The sequence below is a fragment of the Pleurodeles waltl genome, chromosome 10 (genome assembly GCF_031143425.1).
Source record: "Pleurodeles waltl isolate 20211129_DDA chromosome 10, aPleWal1.hap1.20221129, whole genome shotgun sequence".
NCBI classification, from domain to species: Eukaryota; Metazoa; Chordata; class Amphibia; order Caudata; family Salamandridae; genus Pleurodeles; species Pleurodeles waltl.
This window is the reverse complement of record NC_090449.1, coordinates 300,269,855-300,295,148: the sequence shown is the minus strand read 5'-3', so window position 1 is coordinate 300,295,148 and position 25,294 is coordinate 300,269,855. Positions and strand designations below refer to the sequence as shown.

Sequence of the window (25,294 nt, the reverse complement as noted above, 5' to 3'; positions counted from 1 at the left end):
AAACACATGCCTCTATGCAGCTTAAAACCAGCTAGCTACCGAATTCAGTGGAGCATGGAAGAAGAGAGGCTGGGCATATTGTCATCCTCAAACCTAAATCTGTTACAGCATGAGGAAAAATGCCATAATAGTCAAGCTTCGGTCCTAAAATTCCCCAAAACAACGTGGACCTGGAAAGCTTAAAAATTAGTCCTCATGTTGGGCTGTTTTATCCTCCGCCTGTACCCTCAACAATATCTTCTTCTCTTAGTAAACCGCAGAGAAAGAAAATTGTTTGTCTTAGCCAGGGGGGTTGTCTGCTACTAAATTCAGTTAAGAACAGACGCAACCCAAAGGTCTCTGACACATGCCTTTGCGGTGAGAAAGAGGATTTGGAACATTATATGCTGGCCTGTAGCTACTCTGGCTAGGTTAAGCAATTACCATAACTAAGATTCTACGCAAAGAGCAACCTGGAAACAAGGCAGACCAAATGTTCTTTTTGCTAAGTGACTTTGTGGGACGTGACCAGGGCAACCGACCTATACTTCAGGCTCAGCTGGGACCTCTGTACACATTTTCAGAGTGCTTGACTAGAACACTTTCAGTATCAATATTTGTTACCCTGCTTTTATTACCTCATGAGCTCTCTTGACGGTGTTCTCACGATTAATCATTTCCGCCTGTTCACTAAATTGTGTCTGATGTATTTGATTTTGTTTTTTAGAGCACAATGCATTTTACCTTTGTTTTTAACATTTTTAAATACTTTTTATATTTTGTAATCATGTACATGAAAGGCAGCTTTGTTTTGTACTGTGGGTCAGAAGCACTTTAAACATTTATCTCATTTTGAGATATGCAGAGTGGCTCCTTGGATAGCCAGTGCACACCTATGTTTTTTGCTGTTACATATGAACTAGCTGATGATGAAGTACATCATTGTCCCTCACAAATAATTTTGCCTGGTCAAACATTCTGGCGCCTTCCTCCAGGAGTTTGCAGTGCTAGGAGTTTGATTGTAAGGGTATACGTGGGGAGGATCTTTTACTGAAGAGGGAAAATTACTTATTTGTAACATACATTTTTTAAAGAAGACATTTTATAAAGAATTCATGCCTTAAGATACATGAAGGGTTTAGCAAGATTTCTCCAAGTCCAGGTACAAGCTGAAAGAAATGGAATATAACCAAGTGATCTCTCCTACCAATACATGCTCAAGGCAAAACATGGAGAAGTGACAGGATTCCTTAAATGAAAGGACTAAAGATATGTTACAATATCTAATTATTGAAATGCAGGAATGTAACATGGTTCCTCTGAAAAAAATAATTGATAATATCACCAAAATTACAACATTAGATTGCTACAGATCTAGAAGTAAAAATTCATGTTATAATCCTATAAAGCATTGTTTAACAATATAGGTTAAGTTCATTATATAGTAAGATAAAGCTTTAATTCTCTAACTAAACGTATTACACAAACTCCTTCAGCTTCATAGGTGGTGCTCCTTTCTTCCCATTTGCTTAGCTCTGGCAGCTACTCTTTCTTCCACATGACTATCTCGTAATTCCCAACCATTGACCAAATTTCCCTCCATACTTGCACTTCCTTCCCTCCCAGCTTCCACATTTGACCATTCTGCCTAGATTACCCTTGAGAATATACCGCTCACTTTCAAACAAGACTCATAACTCTTTCAGAAATTGATTTTTCACTTGCCTCTCAAAGGGATTTAACAACCCACCTCACATTCCATACCTTGCTATTCTGCATTACCACTCTATTGAGATTCACTTTACCACTCTTACCAGGTTATCAAATTTAGAACATTCTTTAATGATGAAATCAGTTTATGAATCCTAACCCAATAGCTAGCTCTCACATCAGTAAAGTTCACAATCCTTTTACTATCAAGTCATCAGCTTGGCTTCCATTCATGATTTGCCAAAGATTCACAGCTAATATTTTACTAATACGTTTTCTTATAAAGCACTATGGGGACAGTTTAGGAGGAGGCCTTTTTTTACCTTAAGCAAACTGAAAGGACTTTTTTCAGTGGTACTCTTAGATGTAATCCTATAGAGCCATACTTTTTCATGTAAGTACTCTTCCAATTTAAGCTATTGATAAAAGCAGACACAGCGTTTGCCTTAATTACACTGTCAAGTCTTTCCAATTGCTCATTGTACTGGGAATCATGCAACACAGTAGTTATGTGCTTGATCCCCTGCATTTTCAGGTAATCTTTCATCACAGTTAATGTTATTTGAACCCCATTATCCATGGCAGTCATTTCAGGATATCTTTTCTCGCAAAGATTTCTTTGAATAATTCTGTGATTGTCTCTGTGGCAGTCTGATCACCAAACCTATAATATTTAGAGTGATTATCTATGCCTATCATGGAAAATCTAGCATAACTAGGTAGTTTATTGAGTGGTCCAGAAATATCAAAAGTGAATTACTGCCAGAGATTGTGAGGCCAAGTGACCATCATGAGAGGACCACACTTGATTTTCAAAATTCAGTCACTGTCACAACACCGTGGACACCCTCTCACATATTTATCCGCAGTGACATTTATACTAGGCCACCAAAGGGAATTTCTTTAGAGTTTCTTTATAGACAACATACCTGAATGACCTTCATGGTAATTTCGATAATTTTCTTCCAAGTGTCCACAGGAGGAATACACTTCCCTGTTTTAAACAGTAAATCTCCTTGTCCCTAAAAAACCCTGCGTACTTGAAAAAATGAATGGCAAGTTGATTCAACAATTTAGTTCAACGATCAGGCTAACCTCTGACCACAAATTCTAATACCTTCCTTAAAGCCTCATCTTCACTTTCAGCTTCTAACCACTCACTCTCCAAAACCTCTTAAATTTGTCACCCATGACTTCTTGGATATAAGCCACTAATTCTGCATAATTTCCTACAAAGTTAGACTCAAAGAAGTTATTTCCACAATGTAACCTTGACTTGCAATCTGCGAGCACATTTTTTTCTCATATACCTAAATAACACAGAAGCTGTTTTCTTGTAATTACAGCATAATCATGCAATAGGAACAGTAGAATTCCATTTTATGCAAGGAGATAAGATTCTCATTAAGAGTTTATGATCAGGTCGCAATTTAAACTGGCTCACCAAATAGATTTTTTTAAACGTTTAGTCACCTAAATTCATGCCAAAGTTTTTTTTTTTATAACAGCATAATTCCTTTCGGTTCAAAATAATTTTTCCCTACCTGCTTTTTATGATACACAGGACCCAAACCATCTATTTTGCCATCCACAGCCAATATAATCAACTTTCCCTCACAAAATGGTCTCCTATTGGAAGAATTAGTAAAGCCAAACTTAACACTCGCAAAAGCAGATTGTTGTTCCTCCGTCCATACATACTCTGCCCCCTTTTCATGTCAGTCACCTCATAGGCACCATCCATTTAGGAAATAACCAAAAAATCTATTATAATATTCCTACAACCCTGCAACTGATCACACTTTTTCTTTGAATCCTGAGCAGTGGAATTATTAATTGCTTCATCCAGAGATTTGTAGGTATCATTCATCTACCCAAAATAATATGAACTAAGTAATCAACTTCCTCATTAAATAGTTTGCACGTTTATTTTTTCAACATTAAACCACTATCTTGTACCGTCTTGCAAACTACCTCCTTGTGTTTCTTATATTCTTCTTCGTCCTTCAGAGAATATTAGTGTATCAAACCGGAAACACTTAACAATATGTTCAGCTCTAAAAAAATATGGTAGAAGGTATAAACTAATTTGGCAAAATAATGCCACTGTCCCTAATCCAAACGTCATCCTTTTGAAACTGAACAAATTATTTGGTGTTGTATATAGACAGCGAAGGGTTTGGACTCAGGACGTAACTCTAACTGATGGTATGCAGATCTCAGATCTATTGTAGAAAACACACTGGCTCTGATCATGTGGTGGTCAGCTTATTAATATTTGGAAGAGGATGGTAATCAATTACCATATTGGTGTTATGTGCTGTCATCTACACATAATCTTAAGCTAGAGTCTGTACGTCTGATCAAGATAATAGGTGGCAAACATTCAGAAGAGTCTTCCTCCAAATGTACGTTGAAAATATCTTATAGGTATATTCACAGTTTCCGTTATTATTTGAGAAAAAAACTCCCACACATCCTCCATTATATTACTTTTTGTCTATAAAAAATAATATAATTTGTGTGTCCTTCAAATGCTTCAGGATTTATGTCAAATTCATCAGGGTCTGTAACCTGATTAAGTCGCCAAACTTTTGCACAACTGTTTCTTTAGTAACCATTGGCCATGACAAACACCAGCCCACTACAGAAGATAAATCACTTCCTAAATCTAGACCTGAGGGTTTTTTTATCACAATCTTCACTGATACCACTCCTTATACCAGCCTAAACAAAAACATGTTTTTTTGCAGATTCAGAGGTGTCATCATTTTTATCACTGATCACCTCTCTACTTCTCAACACCCACTCAGCTGTAGTTTTGACTTTCTAATTTCGTACTACAAAGACTCGAGCAAAATGTTCAATTTTTCCATTAAAAAAAAAAAAAGGTTTTTCTAATTGCCGGGCACACTTTGTTTCTGACTGACTGTAGCTGCCCTATTTTTAACACACTGTGGTTTTCTAATTCCTTGTTGATTTATTCACTTTTTGATGCTTCGCTTTTCAACACTTTTCCTTCATTTCGGTTTTTGTTTACAGACATCATCACCTTTTTTAATTGTTCTACGGACTTTGGCCATGGCAATGGCATCTTGCAGTGTCGGATCTCCAATAACCCACAGCTGTTTCTGAACTTTTTTGTTTTTTGTGCTCACTATGATTTGATTTCTGATGATTTCATAGTTTCAGAATTGCACCACATGGATAAAGATCCTAAATTGGTCACAACCTCATCAAATGTTTCTTTTTGTTTAGCTGTAGTATAGAACCTTTATCTTTCTAAAGCACTGCTCACATTTGGCTTAATGCATTTTCCATCCTCTTCATTAAACTTGTTTATGTCACCCTGTCTTTCATGAGGCAGAATGTGTGGTAAGCTTCTTACAATGCCCTGCCCTTCCAATCACATGCAGTGTAATACTGTGTTTTTTTTTAAATGTATGTAGCCATTTCATCATCTTCAATAGCACATACATACATTCCAAGTTCTCCTTTCCGTTTCTCTCATGGTTTCAGTAGATTGCCTTTGTTCTTACAAGAGTAGTTATGTGTCATCTAACTATTCCACTCTCTAAAATTAGGAACTTGCTTTAGGAATTTGAGTATTTTGAGAAAACCTTTAAAATCTCATTTGAAATCCAATAAATTGTTTAATGAATAGTAGTCGAGGAACTGTTTTATCTCTATCTACTCTTAAACATAGCTTAATATGAAATATATCCCCACTGTAGGATTACAAAAGAGAATTTATGATTGTGAGACCATTAGCCATAGGTGAACAAGAACTGTTCACCTACTGGTTTGCTAAACTTGACCAATCATTTGCTTACTCAGACAATTCCTGGACAAATCTAAAGACTAGCAAGAAATATTTTGCACTTAGTTACAAACATAGGATAACTTTTGCATGAATCTGTTATAGTTGAAATTGTGGCAATTTAAAATTATTCTCAAGTTTGTTCAAGTATTCTTATAAACGTGTTCTACCTCTCCCATTGTTCCCTTTATCCTACCATTTGCTAGCTTTCTTTATTTCAAGTTATTAGCAGTTGCCTATTTTGCGGCTTTTAGAAATGTTGTCATTCATTCTCAGTTGTGGAATTTAAAGGATGCATTTGGTTGGGAATGTCACTGACAAATTGGATGCAGTTATTTAGAAAAAGGCCATTATTGTGATAACTAAATTTGAAAGGACATCAGAGTAAGGCAAATGTGTTGATCTGCTAGGTGAGCAGTTATAAAGGAAACGCACACATACAAATCTATTTAGGTAAAAGATGAATTCTACTCTATGACATCAAAGGTGTTGTTACTGTCCCCCTTGGCAACATGCCAGAAAGATACAGCCAAACAAATTAATCAACACAACAATTATCAAACTTTAGAATTGACACACAGTTAACTATGGTCTGAGTGGTCACTTCTCAAGTTGTGTGGTTCTTGACAGGTCCTCTGATGCAATAACACCCTAAGTAGGTCATCTGAGAGTTTCAGACTTTATATATGGAAATAAAGCAGCAATTTACTTGAGCAAAGTTGAATGGGAAATTGCAGACAACTGTTCCCCATTTGCCTGTGCCAAACCGTTCAGCAGAAATAAGGATAGAAAGAACTGTGAATGAACAGTCCACAACTATCCCAGATTCAAGTTTAGCTTGAAAGACATTGGTGTTCTTAATATTGATGATTTTCTGTTAAAAAAGTACAGTTTTCTTGATCAAAAACCGGGTATTTCTGCTTGTTCTACAGCATACCCCTCTTAAAACATTCCTGTTCCTACCATACCATTCTTACTTTTTTAACTTTCCATCAATAGCTGTTTGTCATTTTTTCTTCTTTGAACATAGTTCTTTCTTGTTTTAGACACTACTAACACGATTACCCCTCCCACCTTTTTCTTTCCTCTTTATTCACCCTATTCTGCAGGAAAAGCAGTCTTTGTTTTGGAAACATAATTTGTTTTTGATGTTTTGCAAAGCAATGTAACAGTATGTTACCATTACTACTCATCACTTACTAAGACTAGCACTTAAAATAAATTTTTTACATTACAATTTATTTTATATCACATGCATTTTCAACCTATTTCTTAGAAGAGCTTTTTGAAAATATTTCATTCCTGTGGGTCAGTCTGTATCTGGTGTTTTCGATACAAGAGCCTAGTTGAGTCTATACATTTAAAGGGAAGACAGCTTCTGACTTAAATAGCAGTGTCCATAAGATTTCCCAGATCAACACTATTAGAAATGGATGACTTTAAATAGATCTAGTTGCCAAAGGTCTCTCCCAGGGTGCCTAGTCAATTCCAAAATTAAAATCTTACAAGCCCTTTGTAATGACTCACTCTTATCCTCAACAAGATCTCCTTCATAACAGCACAGATTTATTAGCAGTCACAATCAAAATTACCACTAGATGTGCTGAATTCCACCCCTTTTGTAGTTTCTCCTCTCACACTTCCACGGCCTTACCTTGCTCATTTAATTTTCTTTAGTTAGAGCATTTGACATCCCACGCATAAAACACTCAATCAAACACACACATTTTGTACTAGGTCAGCTAACCATATAATTCAGAGAAAAATCTAACCTGTCATATACGTAATCCAGCATTTTATTTGTATTGTGAACACTTATTTGTATTGTGAACCAGAAGACAGTGTTTGTCCTCTACTTAAAATTCCATGACTTTATTACATGATTCTTGTTAAATATTGTTCCATTACTAAGATCACCTAATACCTGTTTTCTCCTCTTCCCAGTCATCTTTCTTACTATCTGGAAACTCTGATAAAACTAACAGTGATAAGGTTTCTCCCACTGAGAGTCAGTCAAGCTTTAGTTCTCTCTAAAGGTGCAAAACTGTACTACTGTCTGTATGGGGCAGCCTATCAAAGAACTCATAAGCAAGGAACTTTCATACACTATCAGAGATCTTTGATCTGAGGACAATCCAACCGAACAGACTGAAATCACTAGTAGACGTAGAAGATAACCCTTCAGATAGGTTGTTTCCATTCTCAAAATGTGTAAGTCTTCTCTATGTCTATATCCTGTTTCATCCTACTATAATATACAGAATGAAGATCATTAATAAATGGACTATACCTAATTTTATTTATGCATCTTCAGGATCAACACTCAGTTCGCAGCCTTTGGAATGTACAGTTCCTTTTCATCTGCGTCTGTCAAGTTGAAAGTTAAGTTTAGATTTAGTTTACTTTCAACTTAATTTCATTTTATGTGTTTTTATTTTTACCTGTAGTGTTGATTTCCTTTTTGTTTTTCTATTCTTACTCAGGAAGTTATCTCCAGTTAATAGATAATTTTCCAGAACTGCTCATTGAAGAGCATTTGTTTTGATGCTGGCAGATAGTCTTAAAACTTGGGTTAACGTGTAGTTTTTGATTTACTCATGTAAAAATTTTTTATAACATCATCCTGTACCATTCAACCTATCAACAGTGCGACAGACATCTAAAGATCTATGATATATTGAATATGCTTCGCACCTTGCGCCTCACCTATTAGCCTTGTATGATGGCTCTCTGATCTTGGACAGGCTTCCACCCTCATTGCATGAAGTGGTCATCGTAAGTATTCTGAAACCTGCCAAACCAACAGACAGGTGTGACTCCTATAGGCCAATGATATCCATTAGAAGTAAGAGATTTGCTAAAGTAATAGCTAGCCGCCTTCTGCCGCTCCTGCCTGCTATTGTCCAGCCAGACCAGTCTGGATTTGTGCCTGGTCAGTTGACTGCGCACAACCTCTGCACTCTGTTTGCACTTATGCACACAATGGACCCTCAGCTTGAGGCCCTTGCAGTGGTCTTAGATGCCACTAAGGTATTTCACTTGCTGGAAAGGCCATACTTATTTTGCCTTCTTCCTCGCCTCGGATTCAGGCAAGCTTTGTGTGCTTGATCAGATTATTATATTCCCCACCTACCTCGCGGCTGCGCATCGATTGGGGGGTCTCCACTTCATTGCCTGTCACTAGAGGCATCTGGCAGGGGTTCCCTTTATTCTCTATTTTATTTACAATAGCTATGAAGCCCTTAGCCGCCAGATTATTCCAGCACCACGCTGACAGAGGCCTCTACTTCACTGCCAGGGGGATTCTGGTATCTATGTACGTGGATGATATCACTCTGTATGTTCAAGACCCTAGTCCAACCTCTCACCTATAATCCTTAAAGTGATTCATTTCAGCAGCCTCTCTGGAACTTCATCAACTGGTCAAAGTCCATCCTCTTCCCTCTCACAGGTGCCACAAGTGTGTTTGAAACAGAGCCTAGTTTGCCAATTACATCTTGGGGACATTCAGAAAGCTCACTTGGGAATGCATTCCACCCAGTGCTTACCATTAGCTTTGTGGATTGTATCTCATATTTGCTTCCTTTCTATTTGCTGGCTTTTTTTGTTTAGGCTGTCCAGCTTTAGTTCGTCCCTTCCCTTGCCCATACCTTACCTAGGTATTCTTGCACCAATGCTAGAGGTCTGTAAACAGGTCATTAAATCTTGTTCTTATTTTGTCACATTTGCTGTGCAGTCAAAGACGGAGGTCAAATGTCAGACTCTGTCTTCCAGGGAGCTTGGTGTTTACCTTTCTTTCTCTGATTTCAAAGTGGGAGGATTTATGTGACAATCATGCTGGCTGCTGAGGGGTGCTGGACGCAAGGCTGTAAATTTTTTTTATTTTAGCACACAAATAAATTTGAATCTTTGTAAATGAACTGGGCAGATATTTCAGAATATATCAGAATTAGGACTGCACAAATGAAGCACATTTTTTTAGTTATTCTAAAGCAGGCCCCAGCTCCCCGTACCAAGTAATTGTTTTTACTTGCCTCAAAACTTACTTTAATTTTGTTCTTGAGACTGTGTTAGGTGGGCGGGACTTTCTTTTACTTTGCTTTTTGGCCATTGCCCTGTACTACGCTGCAGCTTCTCTGTTTGTGCGGAGAGGGTGCAGGCGCTACACAGGAAGTCTTGTTCACTCACATCCTGCTTGTTGAGTACTGCACCGCCATTCTGGTGGTTAGCGGTCTAGTTTTTACAGAGCACTCAGTTCCCTCATTCTACACCTAATTAAGGCATGTGGCAGCGTGTACATGCAGCGGACCCTCGTTCCCTGCACCAAGTCATTGTTTTTAATTGACGCAAAACTTATTTTAATTTCGTTCTTGGGTCTGTGTTGGGTGGGCTGGACTTTCTCTTACTTAGCTGTTTAGCTGTTATCCTTTTGTCTGCCGCAACTTCTCTGGCTGTTTGTGCAGAGAGGTTGCCAGCACAGCACAGGAAGTCTTGTTCATTCATTTTCTGCTTGTTGAACACTCAGTTCCCTCATTCTGCAGAATCTAAGATGCATGGTAGTGCATATGCATGCATGGAGTGGGCACACCACTGGTATGCCACTGACACGCCATGGGGAAGACTGTCTGCTCCCGTTTGCTCCAGAACGGTGCCAGGAGCAAAAAGAACAGATGATGGATGGAATATGGAACAAATCAAACATTTACCCCCAGTCACAGATCTGGTTTTAAACCATCATTTTTTTTTTGCCCACCACGCCACCCCAGTTTGCACCCAGCCATATGCAAATCAGTGTTGACCCTTCTCACCATGGGAACAGTCTAGCCTGAACTGCCAGGCCAGGTCCTCCCTAGACCAGAAACAAGCATCCTGGGACTGGTTTCGGGGTATCAATCCTCATCAGCGAGGCTAGCTTGATCCAGTGGCACAGTGAGCACAGGACTCACGGTACCAGGGGCCAGGACTGCTGTTGGTTCTGAGGTTGATCCAAGTTTTGCCATTTTAAAGTTTTATTCTTATGCCCAACTCATTGGCCTTTAGTATCAGGGTTCTAAGTGGGCTTGTCAGTCTACACTAGATGTTTGGAATAGTAAAGTCGAGCACTGCCTTAGCTGCAATTTCCACTTTAACACCTGTGATGATCCTGTGGTCCCTTCTTCTTCGCCTGCTGGGAATTTGCATTTGTATGAAGCTACTTTTCTTAGACTTCACTGCCAGAAAGGAGTCTGTTGCGCTCTGCTTACCACCCAGTCGCTCATTAAACATAAGACTGAAACTCAGGATTTTATTCTGGCTTTTGCCATGGACTGCCTTTTCATAACCAAACATGGGCCAGAGAAAACTCAGGTCCTTACTGGTGGATGCCACCCCACCAGGGTATACTATCTCTTGACTTGACAGCCAGGGTCACATGGGAGGTGGGCTTGCAGTTATAGCACGGCATGGATTCAGTTGTACTTTAGATTCCGTGGCCTTGAGCAAAGAGGTTACTAAGGAGGCTACCTTTGTTAGGCTTAACATCTCAGCCAACAATACTTTTTGTCTCCTGGTTTACCGTCCTCCTGGCTCAAGGGCCAATTTTCTGGAGACTTGAGGCTGGATGGTGAAGCCATATCTGTTACACAATCATATTACCATTCTGTGAGATTTTAATTTCCATCTTAATGACCCTTTATGAAAGGATATAACCTCCTGCCTTGAACTTATCTCTAACCTAGAGCTTTCCCAGCAGGTCTGTGTGCTTACCCATACTTCTGGGCTCACTCTCAATGGTGTCCTTTCTAATTATGAAGACCTGACTGTCGACTGTGGTCACCCCCTTAGCTGGACAGACAATCAGGCAATCGCATTTAGGGCCTGATTACGAGTTTGGCGGTCCTAAATTTGCCAAACTCACGGTGGCGGTCCGTCCACGCAGTCCTGGTGGTCGGACAGCCAGAAGACCACTGCCACCACCGGGATCAGGGATCCCAAGGGGTTGGTGGCAGTGAAAGTCGTGGTCAGCCAAGGAGGAGCTGATTTTGGCACCTCCGGGCTGATCACGACTTTCCTTTCTGCCAACCTTTTCATAGCGGGATCCCCGCCATAAAAAAAGGCTGGCAGAAAGGCACAGTTGTTAGCCGATCGTACTGTGAGAGGTTGTTGGCCCCCCTGTCAGCACCCTTGAAATGCGCACTGTCTGCTGTGGCAGACAGTGCGCATTCTTAGGGTACTGAGGGAGCCGAGGCCAATGCCACCACACTGTTTCTGCTGGTCAGCCTGGCAGAAACATCGTAATATGACGTTCCCACCAGTTAGCCTGCAGAAACATCATAATACAATGGTGGTGGGGGAGGGGGGGTCGTCTTGACTATCGCCTCCTCAGTTTTGGAGTTTGGACGGTTCAACCGCCGAACTCCTAATGAGGCTCTTAGTGTTCCTCTCCCTCACTCTATGTCTAGGGCAAGTGGGTCTCATCTATAGAAATGTGAGTGACAGGTTTGCCACAGACGAGAGCGGAGATAGAGGTGTACTCTTGGCCCAGGTGAATAAAAAAGCTAAAGGCCCTTTTTCTGTGTTATAAGCTCACCATTAAATCTACCAAGGCTGTTTTTTTGTAGAAAAAATTAGGCTGCCAATAACTCGTCTAAGATACTTTTTAAAGTAAATAAAATATCTGTCTACCTTACGCTCTCTCCCCTCCCTCCACCCCCCTTCACACACGTCTCAGGGCTTGGTAAATTAATCTCAAGACTTTTCTAACAGAATGGTGCTATATTTTCAGGCCAAAATTATGAATAACTATTCAAATTTTGATCTACCTATGGATAATGAAACACTGCCCAAAGTTGCCATATCAGGCATTCAGCTCAATCAGCTTATTGAATTTCCCCTTATTTCTTTGTATCTAACCTAAGAGTTGCTGTTAGGTGTTTAATCTGGATCTCCATCTGATCCCTGTTCTCCTAAAATACTCCAGCAGGCTACCGAACCTATTGCCGATTTCGTGCAGAATGTCTTTTCTCTGATTCTGCAATGAGGAGGTTTTCCCGCCTCCTGGAAAAAAGTGATTGTTACTCCGCTACTAAAAAAACAAATGTGGACCCTTAGGATCTTAAAAACGTCTGTCCTATATTCTTGCTTCCAGTGCCAGCCACGATTCTTGAAAAGTTTTTTATACAGAAACGTGTTAAATTCATTGAGGCTCACGATATTCTTGATCCCTCAAAAAATGGTTTCGGGGGGAGGGTGGGACACAGTACAGAATCTGCTGTTATTGTGGTGGCTGACCGAATTCCCTGCCTGGTCGATTGAGGAAGGGGGCATTCGGATGATGCTTGATTTGTCGGCAGCGTTGAACACCGTTTCGTCTGTATGGATGATTCATCAACTGCAGCAAATCGGGCTCAGTGGGTCTGCTCTTAAGCTCCTTTGCTCTTTTCTTACCAACAGAGTACAAATGGTTAGCTGGGGAGGTTTTGAGGTGGAAGCTTTTAGTCTTCCTTGTAGAGTCCCTCAAGGCTTGCCCTGAGTCTGACTCTTTTTAACATGAATGTTGCTCCGTTGGCTGAATTGGTGCGTTCTTTTGGGTTCCAAGTGCTGTCATACACTGATGACACTTAAATCATTGTGTCCGATTCCAACGACCAGACTTCTGAAGCCGAGAAGTTCCATCACTGCATGTCTAGCATTAGTTGGTGGATAAAAGACATCACCCTTAAACTTAATGCTGACAAAAGAGAGATATTGATCTTTGGCACTTAGGAGTCTGTTTGGTCTAACAACTGGTGGCTGGAGAATTGAGTAAATCTTCCCACCCTGGTCAAATCAGCCAAAAAAACATTGTTTTTTTTACATTCCTTTGTGCGTTGATACTCAGGTCAGCCTTACTACTAGCTCATGTTTTATCAGTATCAGAACTTTGACAAAATGTTTTGCTTTTATTCCAGAGGATTTGCAACAATCATTCATTATCGCGCTTATCACCTCACGATTAGAATTACTACAACTCGCTTTACCTTATTATCACTGCCTCCTGTGTTAACAGCTGCCCGAGTTATCTTTAACATCCCAAGGCATTTTTCGGTCAGAGAAGAGATTTGCTACCTTGACTGGCTTCCAGTTAAAAAATGATTATTTTTAAGGTTCCCTGTATGTTTTTTTTTTAGCTTTGTATGAGAAAGGTTCTACCAAACTCCACTTCCTTTTTCATTGGTACTCTCTGAGTAGGCTTCTCAGATCCTCCTTTTGCAAGCAGGTGGTTATTCCCAGATTCTGCAAGGCCAGATGGGGAGGCCAGTCCATCTCGGTGGCTCCTGCCTGCCCCGTACCTCGGAAGCTGACTCTCTTGCCATGTTCAAAAAGCATGACTTTTTTCTCTCCATTTCCCTTAGCATTGGGACTTCTCTGTTTTCTGTTTGGTATTGGGTGCTTTCTGCTAGCGCTTTGACACCTCAAGGTATAGTGCTCTGTATAAGATTCAATAAGTGTGGTGGAAACAAATGTTAATACGATCAAAACAAATCACTACACTAGATGATGGCATTGCCACACATTGTTTGTGTGCTGTATACTACTATCAGTAAAACGATATGTCTGTGCCAATGTAATGGTAATTTCAGTTGAAAAAGTGTTGTCTGTAATGGCAGTACGATATCACACCAAGCATTCTTCACTGTATACTACTCCACTCGCACCACTCCATGCCACTGCACTCTACTCTGCACCACTTCACACTGTTTTACGGTTTTTATGATTTAAGTAGGGCTGCATAATAGGTCAACCTGAACATCAGAATATAGGGACTCAGTCCAGATACACCATTCGAAAATGTTAAAACAATCCCTCTCTGGCTGACAGAGCTCTGTCCGAACCCCGACTCATGCCAGGGTACCAGATAGTATCAGCAACCTCGAACATGACCAGTCATTCCCAGACAAATCGTGGAAACAGATGTATTCTTTCATTGTTATTCTGCATTCCCATGGTAAACACAAGAAAGAGACAAAAATGGCTTTTTAAACATTTATTGAAACAATCGTATTCTTGTACTAAAAGCATGAGCTGCTGTTATTAGGCAGATAAAACAAAGCATTGTAACCAGCATTATGAGAATGGTGAAAAAGATAAACAATTCAACCATGGTAATGTTGTTACACTGCTGCTACTACCTACACTTTTTAGAGCATAGCAGAAGTACCCTCTGCCAGATCCACTGGGATATCCTAACCCCCAATACATGGGTATGATGCGCCAGGAAGCCGGTCTGATATAGAACAGTCCATCGTCCTTTGCAGGATGGAGGTCAGAGTCAGTAAGGTAGCATCTCAGTCACAGTGCACTACATTCCAGAATAAACCCAGCACAAGTACTCCTCTGCCGAATGGAGCACAGAGGCTGTTTATAAAGCTCATATCTCACTGCGTCAAAGATGCAGAGCTGATGTATTGGTTTGTCTGGAGCCATAGAGCTGTCTCCATTGGACAGCATAACACAAGGGCATCACATTCTACGTGCCTAGCCTTGTACAGAGTATACAGACTACATGGCAGCATTGCTTACTAGGAATAAGCTTCGCGTACACTAGATTATAAGTATATTATCATGTTAAATTAAAACCATGTAAAGAGTCACCATTAGAAAAAGATATCAAGCTAAAACATGAATGCTAAAATGGAGACTCAGTGCAGGCCCTAATTTATTTCACTTCAATCTCAGCTCAAAATAATAGCATGAAAGCTAGCCTAAAATGTCAAGTGAAATGAATATGAAATGTACTTTAATAACAAAAGCAGATGAAAGCCATAAAAATGCCAGTACAAATGAATAAAATTGATTTATTTAAAAAGCAGGGGCTCAAATTAAACGTCTAAGAGGCTCCTGAAATGTTTCCCATGTTAAGAGAGTCAGTGGGGTCCAGGAAGGAACCCGTATCCTCAGACAACAGGTCAACAGTGGCCTGAAGGACAAGGTCTGAGGAACAAACATGGTCATTTCCAGTTTAGTCAGCAGATGCTGGAGATGTGGCAGCCGATAATGTAACCACTGCATGAGACCCAGGAATCCAGGAGCTGAAGCATCCATATGGACCGGTGACAATGGGCCATAGTAAGCATCCATGAGCAATGGCAGGCCCATAGGACAGCACTCAAGGTGAGTCCTCAACTGACGCATTGCAGATCCCTATCCATAAATCAAACCAGTTGCACTTGAAGATACAAGTCTAGCGCACACTCCAAAGCGCATCAGAGATAGCGGGATACAGACTGCACACATTGTAAACACAGAGGTCTGAAGGACAAGGACCAGTTCACGTTAAATTCCTGATGCAAAAACACTCCAAAGTGCTGTATCATGCACTCACTACACTGCTAGATGTGTGCTAATTCCATCACCATTTAGCCTCGAGGTAAAACAACCATTGCAGAAATACAAAAATGGGACTGAAATAGCAATGACCAGAAATTGCACAAGCGATATGCCTCCAAATGCACTGGAAACCAGTGCAGCAAACCACTCTTCTCTAAAACAATCTACTCTATGCCACTGCACTCTGCGCCACTGTACTTGGTGACTCAGCACTCTGCGCAACAGCACTCTACTCTGCACCACTTTACACCACTTTACTCATTACCAATGCACTCTATGCCAATCTACTCTGCTCCACTGCACTGTGCCACTGTACCCTACTCTGCAACACTCCACAGCACTGTACTCTACGCCATTGTACTCTGTCACGCTACTCCACTGCATTTCATGCCAATGCACTCTATGCCACTCTACTATACACCACTGCGCTCTATGACAATCTGCTCTGCAACACTGCACTCTTCTCCACTGCACTCTATGCCACTGCGCTGTACTCTGCTCCACTCTACTCTATGCCACTCTACACCAATGCAATCTGTGCCTCTATATACTAGGCCACTCAGCTCTGCATCACTCCAATTTATGAAAGTACACTCTACCCTGCACCACTCCATTCTGCTCTACACCACTCCACTCTAATTAACGCATCACCACTCTACTCTGCAACACTGCAATCTCTATCACTGAACTCTACACCACTCCATTCTGCACTACAGCACTCTGTGCCACTGCACTCTACTCTGCACCACTCAACTCTACGTCACTCTACTGCACTCTACATCAGTAAACTGTATGCCACTAAACTGTACATCCCTCCATTTTAAACCACTGCACTCTACGCCAATCCACTCTAAGCCACTGCAATCTACTCTGCACCAGTGTACTCTACAACACTGCATTCTACGACACTCTACTCTGTGACACTCTATTCCACTCTCTGCCGATCCACTCTATACCACTCCACACTGCGCCACTGCAATCTACCCTGCGCCACTCCACCCTGTGCCACTCTATTCTGTGCCGCTGTACTCTACGTCAATGCACTCTATACCACGTTACTCAAAACCAGTGCACTTTGTGCCACTGCACTCTATGCCAATCTACTCTTCAAAACTGCAGTGTATGCCACTGCCACTCAACTCTACACCACTGTCCTGCACTCATTGCCTGAGCACTGCATGCCACTACACTCTACATCACTCCACTCTACGGCCCTCAAATCTGTTCTGCACCACTGCACTTTACACCACTGCACTCTATACCCTGCACTCTATGCTGCTCTACACCTCCACACTCTACCTACGTCCACTTCAATGTACACCACTGCAGCCTACACCACTGCCCGTGCGCCACTCCACTCTATGCCACTAAACCCTGCACCACTCTACTCTACTCCACTGCACTCTACGTCACTACACTCTGCACCACAGTACTTTACGCCACTTCACTCTTGACCATTCCACAGCACAACACTCTACAACTCTCTATGATGCTCTGCTCTATTAAACTCTACTCTGTGCCACTCTACCCTTCAACACTCTACTCCACAACGCTCTACGCAACCTGTCTATGATACTCCATGCCACTTTGCAACACTCCACGATTCTACTCCACTCTACAACGCTCTATGCAACTCCATCTATGCCACTCCATGCCTCTCTACTTCACAACATTTATGACACACTACTCCACTCTGTTCCAAGCCACTACTCCACTTTTTGCCACTCCACGTTACATCACTCCACTCTACAACACTCTACTCCTCTCTGTGCCATCCCACTGTCCTACACCACTCCACTCTATGCCACTCTACTCTGTGACAATCTGCTCCACTCCACACTACTTTACAACACTCTACTCCATGCAGTCCTCTCAACCTCACTCAACTGTGTTCTATGCCACTCCACGACACCCTGTGCCACTCCACTCTGACACTCTACTCCACTCTATGCCACTCAACTCTGCTCCACTCTATGCCCATCCACTCTACGACATTCTATTCCCTCCACAACACTCCACACCTTTTCACTCTATGCGATTCCATGACCCTCCACTTCATTCCTGTCAAGTCTATGCCGCTCTACTTCTCTCAACACCACTCTGCTCTACAGCACTGCCCTCCACACCACTTTCCTTTACCCACTGATTTTAGTCATTCTGAACAGCAGCCACGCTGGTGTACAACATGTCTAAAACATATTGGCAAAGCCAATAGCTCTTACATAACCAAGACCTATTCTCTTTGCCAGTCCTTGTCTGGTGAAGATTTCCATGACGTAGAACAGCTATAACAGGGTAAATGTAAGTAACACCTTACAACTTGATCATTCGTTATTCATCACCATTCATAACAGTTAATAAAGAATAGAATTGAGTACTTTCATAAAACCTGGGAGGTGGGAAAAGGAGGAAACAGCTATTAAGCACACAGATTATTGAGGGCAGAGTATCAATCAACCAATCAATCAGGGATTTGTAAATCTATGCTACTCGCCTGTGAGGGTCTCAAGGCGCTGGGGGAGGTGGGGTGGGCTGAGGATCAGTCAAAGAGCGAGGTCTTGAGGTCCTTCCTGAACTGAGACAGGGTGGCAGATTGCCTGAGGTGGATGGGGAGGGTGTTCCAGGCGGCGATGTGGGAGAAGGATCTTCCTCCGGCTGTGGTTTTCCGGATGCGGGGGACGTTGGCGAGGGCCTGGTCGGTGGAGTTGTCTGGTGGGAATGTAGAAGGAGAGTCTGTGGTTGAGGTAGGCTGGTCTGTGTCGTGTAGGGCATGTAGGCATTGGCCAGGAGCTTGAAGGTGATTCTCTCGTCGATAGGCAACCATTGTAGGTCTCTTAGGCAGGTGGAGGTGTGGCTGTGTCGTGGGGGCGTTCTTGATGAGACAGGTGAGGCATTCTGAATACATTGTAGTCTTTTCAGGGTCTTGGCTGTGGTTCTGGCATCGGGTGCATTGCTGTAGTCGAGGCGGCTGCTGACAAGGGCCTGGGTGACTGTCCTTCTGGCTTCGGTTAGGGATCCACTTGTAGATCTTTCGAAGCATGCGCAGGGTGTGGAAGCAACCTGATGAGACTGCACTCACCTGTCGGTCCATTGAGAGCAATGAGTCTAAGATGACGCTGAGGTTGCAGTTGTGGTCGGTGGGGGCACTTCCGAAGGTGGTGGGCCACCAGGACTCGTTCCAGGCGGAAGGTGTGGAGCCGAGGATGAGGACTTCTGTTTTGTCTGAGTATCTGACTGAGTGCATGCCCTCACATCAGAGGCAAGGAAATGATACTTACAAAAACATATACATGGACTTCCACATGTCTGCTCAACATATTCCAAAGGAAGGCAGCAGTAACACCTTTAATCTGATAGATGAGACCCTTTTTGTTCGGACCAGAAAAATTCAATGTATCTGTCTTATTCCATTTTAAAATTATTTTGGATGATTTTAGAACTTTTCAATCATACATCAGCAGTTGAAGATTAATTATATAATTGATCTACCATATTTGTTTACTATAAGCAATCCATCAAGAGGACCCTAAACCCAAACTCTGCTGACGAGTTTTGTTGAAGAAACAAGGTCTTCAACTTTCTATAGTTTTATCTATAGCATACTGAAAAACTTATTTTACATCCGGTGAAGGAGCTGATCTATGCAAGTTATTTCCATGTATTAATGTTGTAAGCAAATGGAATGGATTTCATCGGATTTTCAGGCCAGTGTTATGGCAATAATAAAAGCTAATTTCTGAAAATTAACAAATTTACAGTTAGATTTTTCTATTTGTTGTGACAGCTAAAATGTTACCTCTCAATCTTTGCAAACTGGAGAAGTTGAAGCAGTAGTTCTTCCTTGTGATGGCGGAGAGGGTGAAATCATTAATTATTTTTCAGTCATCCAAATTTGAAAGGTTTTTCTGATTAAGGGAGTATTTTTTAAGGAAATCCCATTTCACCTCTTTTAAGAAGGTCGTGAAGTCCAAGGTTACGGCAATATGTCTATACTAGTGTACTCCCCACCCACTTTACAGGATGTGGTGAAATATCTGGCCCTCAGCATGAATAACAAATCTTTTTTGCATGACAAACTCCAGTGTGATAACTCAGATGGGTGTAGGAGATTGGGAACTATTGTTGGCATTACCAATTGGAGCTGATTAGAATTACTCTTGACATTTTGGAAGACTTGAAGTTTTGGATCATTTGGAGATTAGTGTAACGGGGCGAAAGCTGTAGTTAACGCTCTCTGAGGAAGGATTTAACAGGCATTCTATACTAACTTTGAGTCAAGGCCTGAAACCTGGAAGCATAGTTTAGCTAGATTGCATCATCGGACTTCGGAAACAAATTGATGTCTGGATAACTTCATACACTGAAGATATTGTAACTGAGATCTCAGATTAAAATTAATTGAAATAATTGAAAGCCATTTTTAGTCTTCTAACAGAACCCCCCTCAGTTGGTCCAATCTGTCTTTCTGCTCCCCTGGCATGTAAGTTCTGTGTGGGATAGGTTTCTTATTAGTGCCAGATGCCAGAGTGACTAGGCTACTATGAGAGATCTCTTGACCCCAGTATTCTTGTATTGCGTTCTAAAATGTGGTCTTGGTGTTGTATCTCTGAATAGGACCAGACGTGTTGACATTATAGGTAGAAGGTTTTTTGTAATTGTGAACTGCTGTGAATTTCAACATGTTTATAAATAAAGTATGTTCTTGAGGGTATCACAAGCATGACACTATGTGCCCCCCCCCAAATCCCCTAAAGCGAACACTAAAACCTTAATCAAATGGATCTAAGATAATAGTGTCTTTATTTTCGGATTCTTTTATCACATTAGTGTTCTGACCCACCTGTGCAGAAATTCCTCAGCTTCTATCTGATGGTTTTGTCACCCTTCCGACCTCCAGTTATCTGATGTACTTGGTCTTCTGGGGATTGAAAAATTCTGACTGATGTCTGTCTTTGAGTCTGAAGGAAATGCCCCTTTTCTAATAGGAATTGCACACACACTGGTTGCCTGAATGTGATCCTTGATGTGTAGTTGGCATAGCTGAACAGGAAAATTAAATCTCTACTCCAAAGGATACTCTAATTCTGTTTTTGTTTCTTTTATTGATCACAGCGAATTAGTCATTTCATAGTTTACCAATGCATTTCACTAACAGTTCAAACATAGGTACGTTAAAAGCAGGTTAGAAGTGGTGAGTAATCGACAGGAAAAAAATAATTTGAGAATGTCAGAAGAAAAACTCTTTAATGAAAAAACGGTAGGGTAAACTACATAGAACTCTTAACTGGTTTAGCAAAGTAGGAACAACTGAAAACTCTTTTACAGTGGAGAAAACCATGTTTATGTTGTACACCACAGGCATGTTGAAATTCATTTTAAAAATCTTCCTGACCATGAGACAAGATGGTGAAGAAATCTGCTTCTCCTGTAAAACATTCCACTTTTCCCATTTGTTGTCATGCAGTGCCGTAATGTTGTGGTAATGTATTCACTGTGTCAGAGCTCTAGTAGAAATAAGCTTTTGTGAACCTAGGGTTCATGCTATACTACGGGTTGGCTAGTAGCAAGAGCCTTATTATGCCCTCTTTTCAATTATACCGAAATATAAGTATGGCAGGTCTCTGCCTGCACTCTGTTTAGGTAAGGATTGGGATTAGACTAGTGCCAACACCCTCATTAGAGCCGAAGTACAATCACAGCCCAGTTCTGGGTGTGATGCGGTTCTGCTTATCCCCGGCTCTTCTCTCGCTTAGCTTCTTCTGGAGGGTGGGATCTTATGATTGTTTTGGCAGAGAGAACACTTTTGCTTGAACACGTTCAGTTGATTTTGCAAAAGGTTCGTTACTGTAAAGAAACCAGGAGTATAGTTGTGTTCATGGATACTATTGACAGTTTGACCATCACTTGACCAGAATTTTGTTCATCGGGCAAAATTTCAATATCTTTTTTTAATATCTGTGTGCCAGAGAACGAGTTTTAGACTTTTTATATCGACGATGCTTTCCACAGGGAAGCCCTCGAGTGACTTTTAAATTTGAATCTGTAAAATCACCAGTGTAGTCACTCAGGTTTATTTCAAATCTCACCCCTAAACGTACACAACAAGTAGGGATACCATTTACAGTTGCTCAAAAGGGGTCTTCTGAAAATTAAATTCTTTGTGACAAATATCAAGGGAAGAAAGGAAGAGTTTAACTATTGTTTAACCAAATCTGATGGTAAACCAACACAATACATAACCGCCCGCATATATTTCCACTCGGATATTGGCTTGTCCATTTCATTGGAAAGACTGGTTTAAATGTGCGTGCTCTATGTATGTTGTGAAAATGATAGACGTGCAATCTGAGGGGGAAAACGAGTTTGCACTTTTAATTGCTCATGGCGAGGGGCGGTAGAATCATGATCTATGTGCATTTTTGCAGTCCCACTTTTGCCACTAAGTATGCTCTGCAGCACAGAACGGTCCTTGCGGAAGCACCAGCTGGCGCTGCCCCATTCTGCACAACAACTGGGGGCATTATGTCTTTCACCAGTGACATCACCCAACCAGAAATAGTGTCAGCCTTGGAAAGAACTGACTCATGTGAAACAGTCTCTATTTTTACGCCGCTTTAGTAATGTGTGGCTTTGGTCTGGTGCTTGCCTTCTTAGTGCCAAATCTCCCTGGGCAGAATGCAAAGGAGCATTTGTTCTCACCTCGGAAAGGCCAGGTGGGCTGGGCGCCATGTCTGAGAGCGGCAATAGTACTCTGCGCCATTAGAGGCAGTACTGGGCAGAAGCTTAGCTCCAATAGGCTTACATAACCTCGTGGTTCCTTAAAACGACTCCTTTTTACATGGTGTTTCTTTACTTAATGTTCCTTTATTCTTGTTTGACGAGGAAGCAGAGGCTATACTTCAGTTATTCCTAACCCCCCTAGACATTACCTGTAATATGCGTGCCTTTCCCTGCCTTACTCACTCCCTTTTTTATCTCCCGTTCCCCTCTGCTAACAGCTTACCAAGGACGAACCCTTGGGAACTCTGAAACAGGTTGGTATGACTTTCTCCCACCAGCATGCTACCATTAGAGAGTTGTCATTGTTGTTGGCCTCTCACCTTTCAATGATCCATTAAAATGATGAAGCAATACAGTGTTGGGTTCCAGTCTATGAGCTTTTACTAAACAAGTATTAAAGATCGAGCTAGGTAGAAGCTGGTGTCTTAGGATAAACTGTATTCAGATTCACCTACTCTGGTAAGAAATAATATTTTCTGATATTTGGGCAATGTGTACAACCTAAACCTCAGAGTAGAGGGTCGGAGGCTTTGATGAGCAGGAACAATGACTGACAGAGAACATGTGTTGAGCCGTGCTGTCTCTGACTGGTTGGGACTGTCACTTTAATTTGTGAAGCCTCCCTTTCCTTGATTCATTTGAGGAACGACTAAAGTATTGGCCTCCCCTTCCCTTCATTGTCTCAATAACCCATTTTTTTGTTTCTTCTTCGTCCTGTTTGGTGTATGAGCTTACTACGTTATTTGATATTCTTCAGTATTGTCCTAAAAGTATTTGTGGCTCTGTGCATTGCTTTGCAATTATTACTGCCTTTGTATCAGTCAATGCATGTTCGTCTTTGTCTTCATTTCAGTTTTTGGGTGGATTTTGTTCCTAGTTGCGATGGCTGCCTTTCTATCTCCTTAGTTGCTTTCTTTGTGTCTTTTGTCTTTTTCGCTGTCCATTGTTTCCTTTTCTTAATCCTTTCCCAGTAAGCGGTGTTGCGGGATCATATGTTATCAGACATGAAGTCTGAGGCAAGGGATGGCTGATGTCTTTGTGAGACATCGTACATTTTAGGTGGTTTTCACCACCCAATTACAACACTTGGCACCTTTACAGACCTCATCAGGTGAGAGGTGAATTAGTAGCCTCTCTGTAGGGATTGTACCTGAAGATAAGCTAAATTGTTGTTTCATTTCCCAGTTCAAGCACATAACGTCAGCAGAGGGCGTGCAGAGCCCCAGCACCTGAACTAGAGTGTCACGTATATCCATACACTACACTGTCACTATAAGTTAGGAGCTAATCATAGATGGTTGCTGTCCTTGTGTTGGTGTCTATGCTTTTATTAATCTTTGGCTTTCTATGTACTATTGTTAGTGTTTGCTCTTTAACAATGATGCTTCAACTTGGCTTATCTTTCCATTTTTTAAAAAACTTTTTCCATTTGTTTTTCTACATATTTTTTCCTTTGACTTTTGCACTGCTTTTCTTGTTTTGTGTGAAGCTTTGTTTGCCTTTAGGCTGGTTTAGTTTTTGTGCAGTTCTTTATCTTCCGATCAGCCTGAGCTGGTGCGTTTACTAGGATTCAGTTTTAAAAGAACTCACTTTTGACTGTATTTAGTGTTAAAGATTAGGGTTCATGAAGCACCAAGTTGACCATTAAAAGTGAGGGGTAGGCCAACCACGCTTTGGATCTTATTTGAGGAGGCTATAATAATGATTGGGAACTAGAAAAAAGTAGTACAGTTCTTATAGAACTTAGGTGTCATAGTAGAATGAACTACTCCATGCCTTATAAAACAGTCATATGTTTCATGTGCCTGGGATAATGATAACTTCTAAACGCGCTGGATTTCCTGAGTTGTTACATGTTTATATTCTGTCTTTACATCCACTTCACATGTTCTCAGGCGATCTATAAAGGGAAATTGACATTCAGTGGAATAGTGAACAGTTGCTATTACCCACTTTCTCAAGAGATACAGAATAAAAGGTTCAGGAAAGTGAATATGTGAAATTGCTCATGTAGCAAATTAAGGTGTTCACCTGTCATTGATATGTAGTTAGAAAAGAAAATGTTTTGGTCTTGTTTTAAAGTTGTTGAGGAGAAATGTATTTGCTTTCCTCCATGTTTGTTTCTTTCATTACTTTATTCTTGCTGAGGTCATGGTATTTTATGTAGCCTTTGTACCTGACAATATCTGTAAGAATAGTTTACAGAATCAAACAACTTTTGCTATAACAAAAAGCAGAGGTGTCATGTGGGGTAGAATAGTAGAACACAGTTGTATACATCATGGTGTTTGACTACAGATAAGAGGCTGGGGGTGCCAAAGATTTGCTGTAACAAATGTATGCCAGACATCTTAATGGATCTTGTAAGGCAGGAGTGGTTCATTTCACTTTTTACTATTAACATTGAAGTCTGCATGTGTTTCTGTTATCAGCGTGGTAACTCCCTTTATGCAGGAAGCTGTTACCAAATTCAGTATCAACCAATCAGACCCATGGGTGAGTCTCTTACCCCTCTGATTTCAGTCTATCGGATATTTGTAGTCCTCTCCATTAAGAACAGCTCCAAGTAATTCTGACTGTAGCACTATTGCGCTAACAGGCTGGCACACATGAATAATTACTTCTGGCTCTAAGAGGAGATATAGTGGTTGTCAGCTG

General features: G+C 41.1%; 1 protein-coding gene across 4 annotated transcripts in view; it reads left to right on the top strand.

Annotated features, from left to right (window-relative positions):
* Positions 1-25,294, top strand: part of SRL (sarcalumenin) — a 210,665-nt gene that overhangs the window by 145,932 nt on the left and 39,439 nt on the right. For 2 of the 4 annotated variants that reach the window (XM_069210460.1, XM_069210458.1), the window contains one exon: positions 22,855-22,890. The exons of the other annotated variants lie outside the window; for them this stretch is intronic. In XM_069210460.1, coding sequence (XP_069066561.1) covers positions 22,855-22,890 — 36 coding nt within the window. The remainder of the gene's footprint in view (positions 1-22,854; positions 22,891-25,294) is intronic. 4 annotated transcript variants of the gene reach the window in all.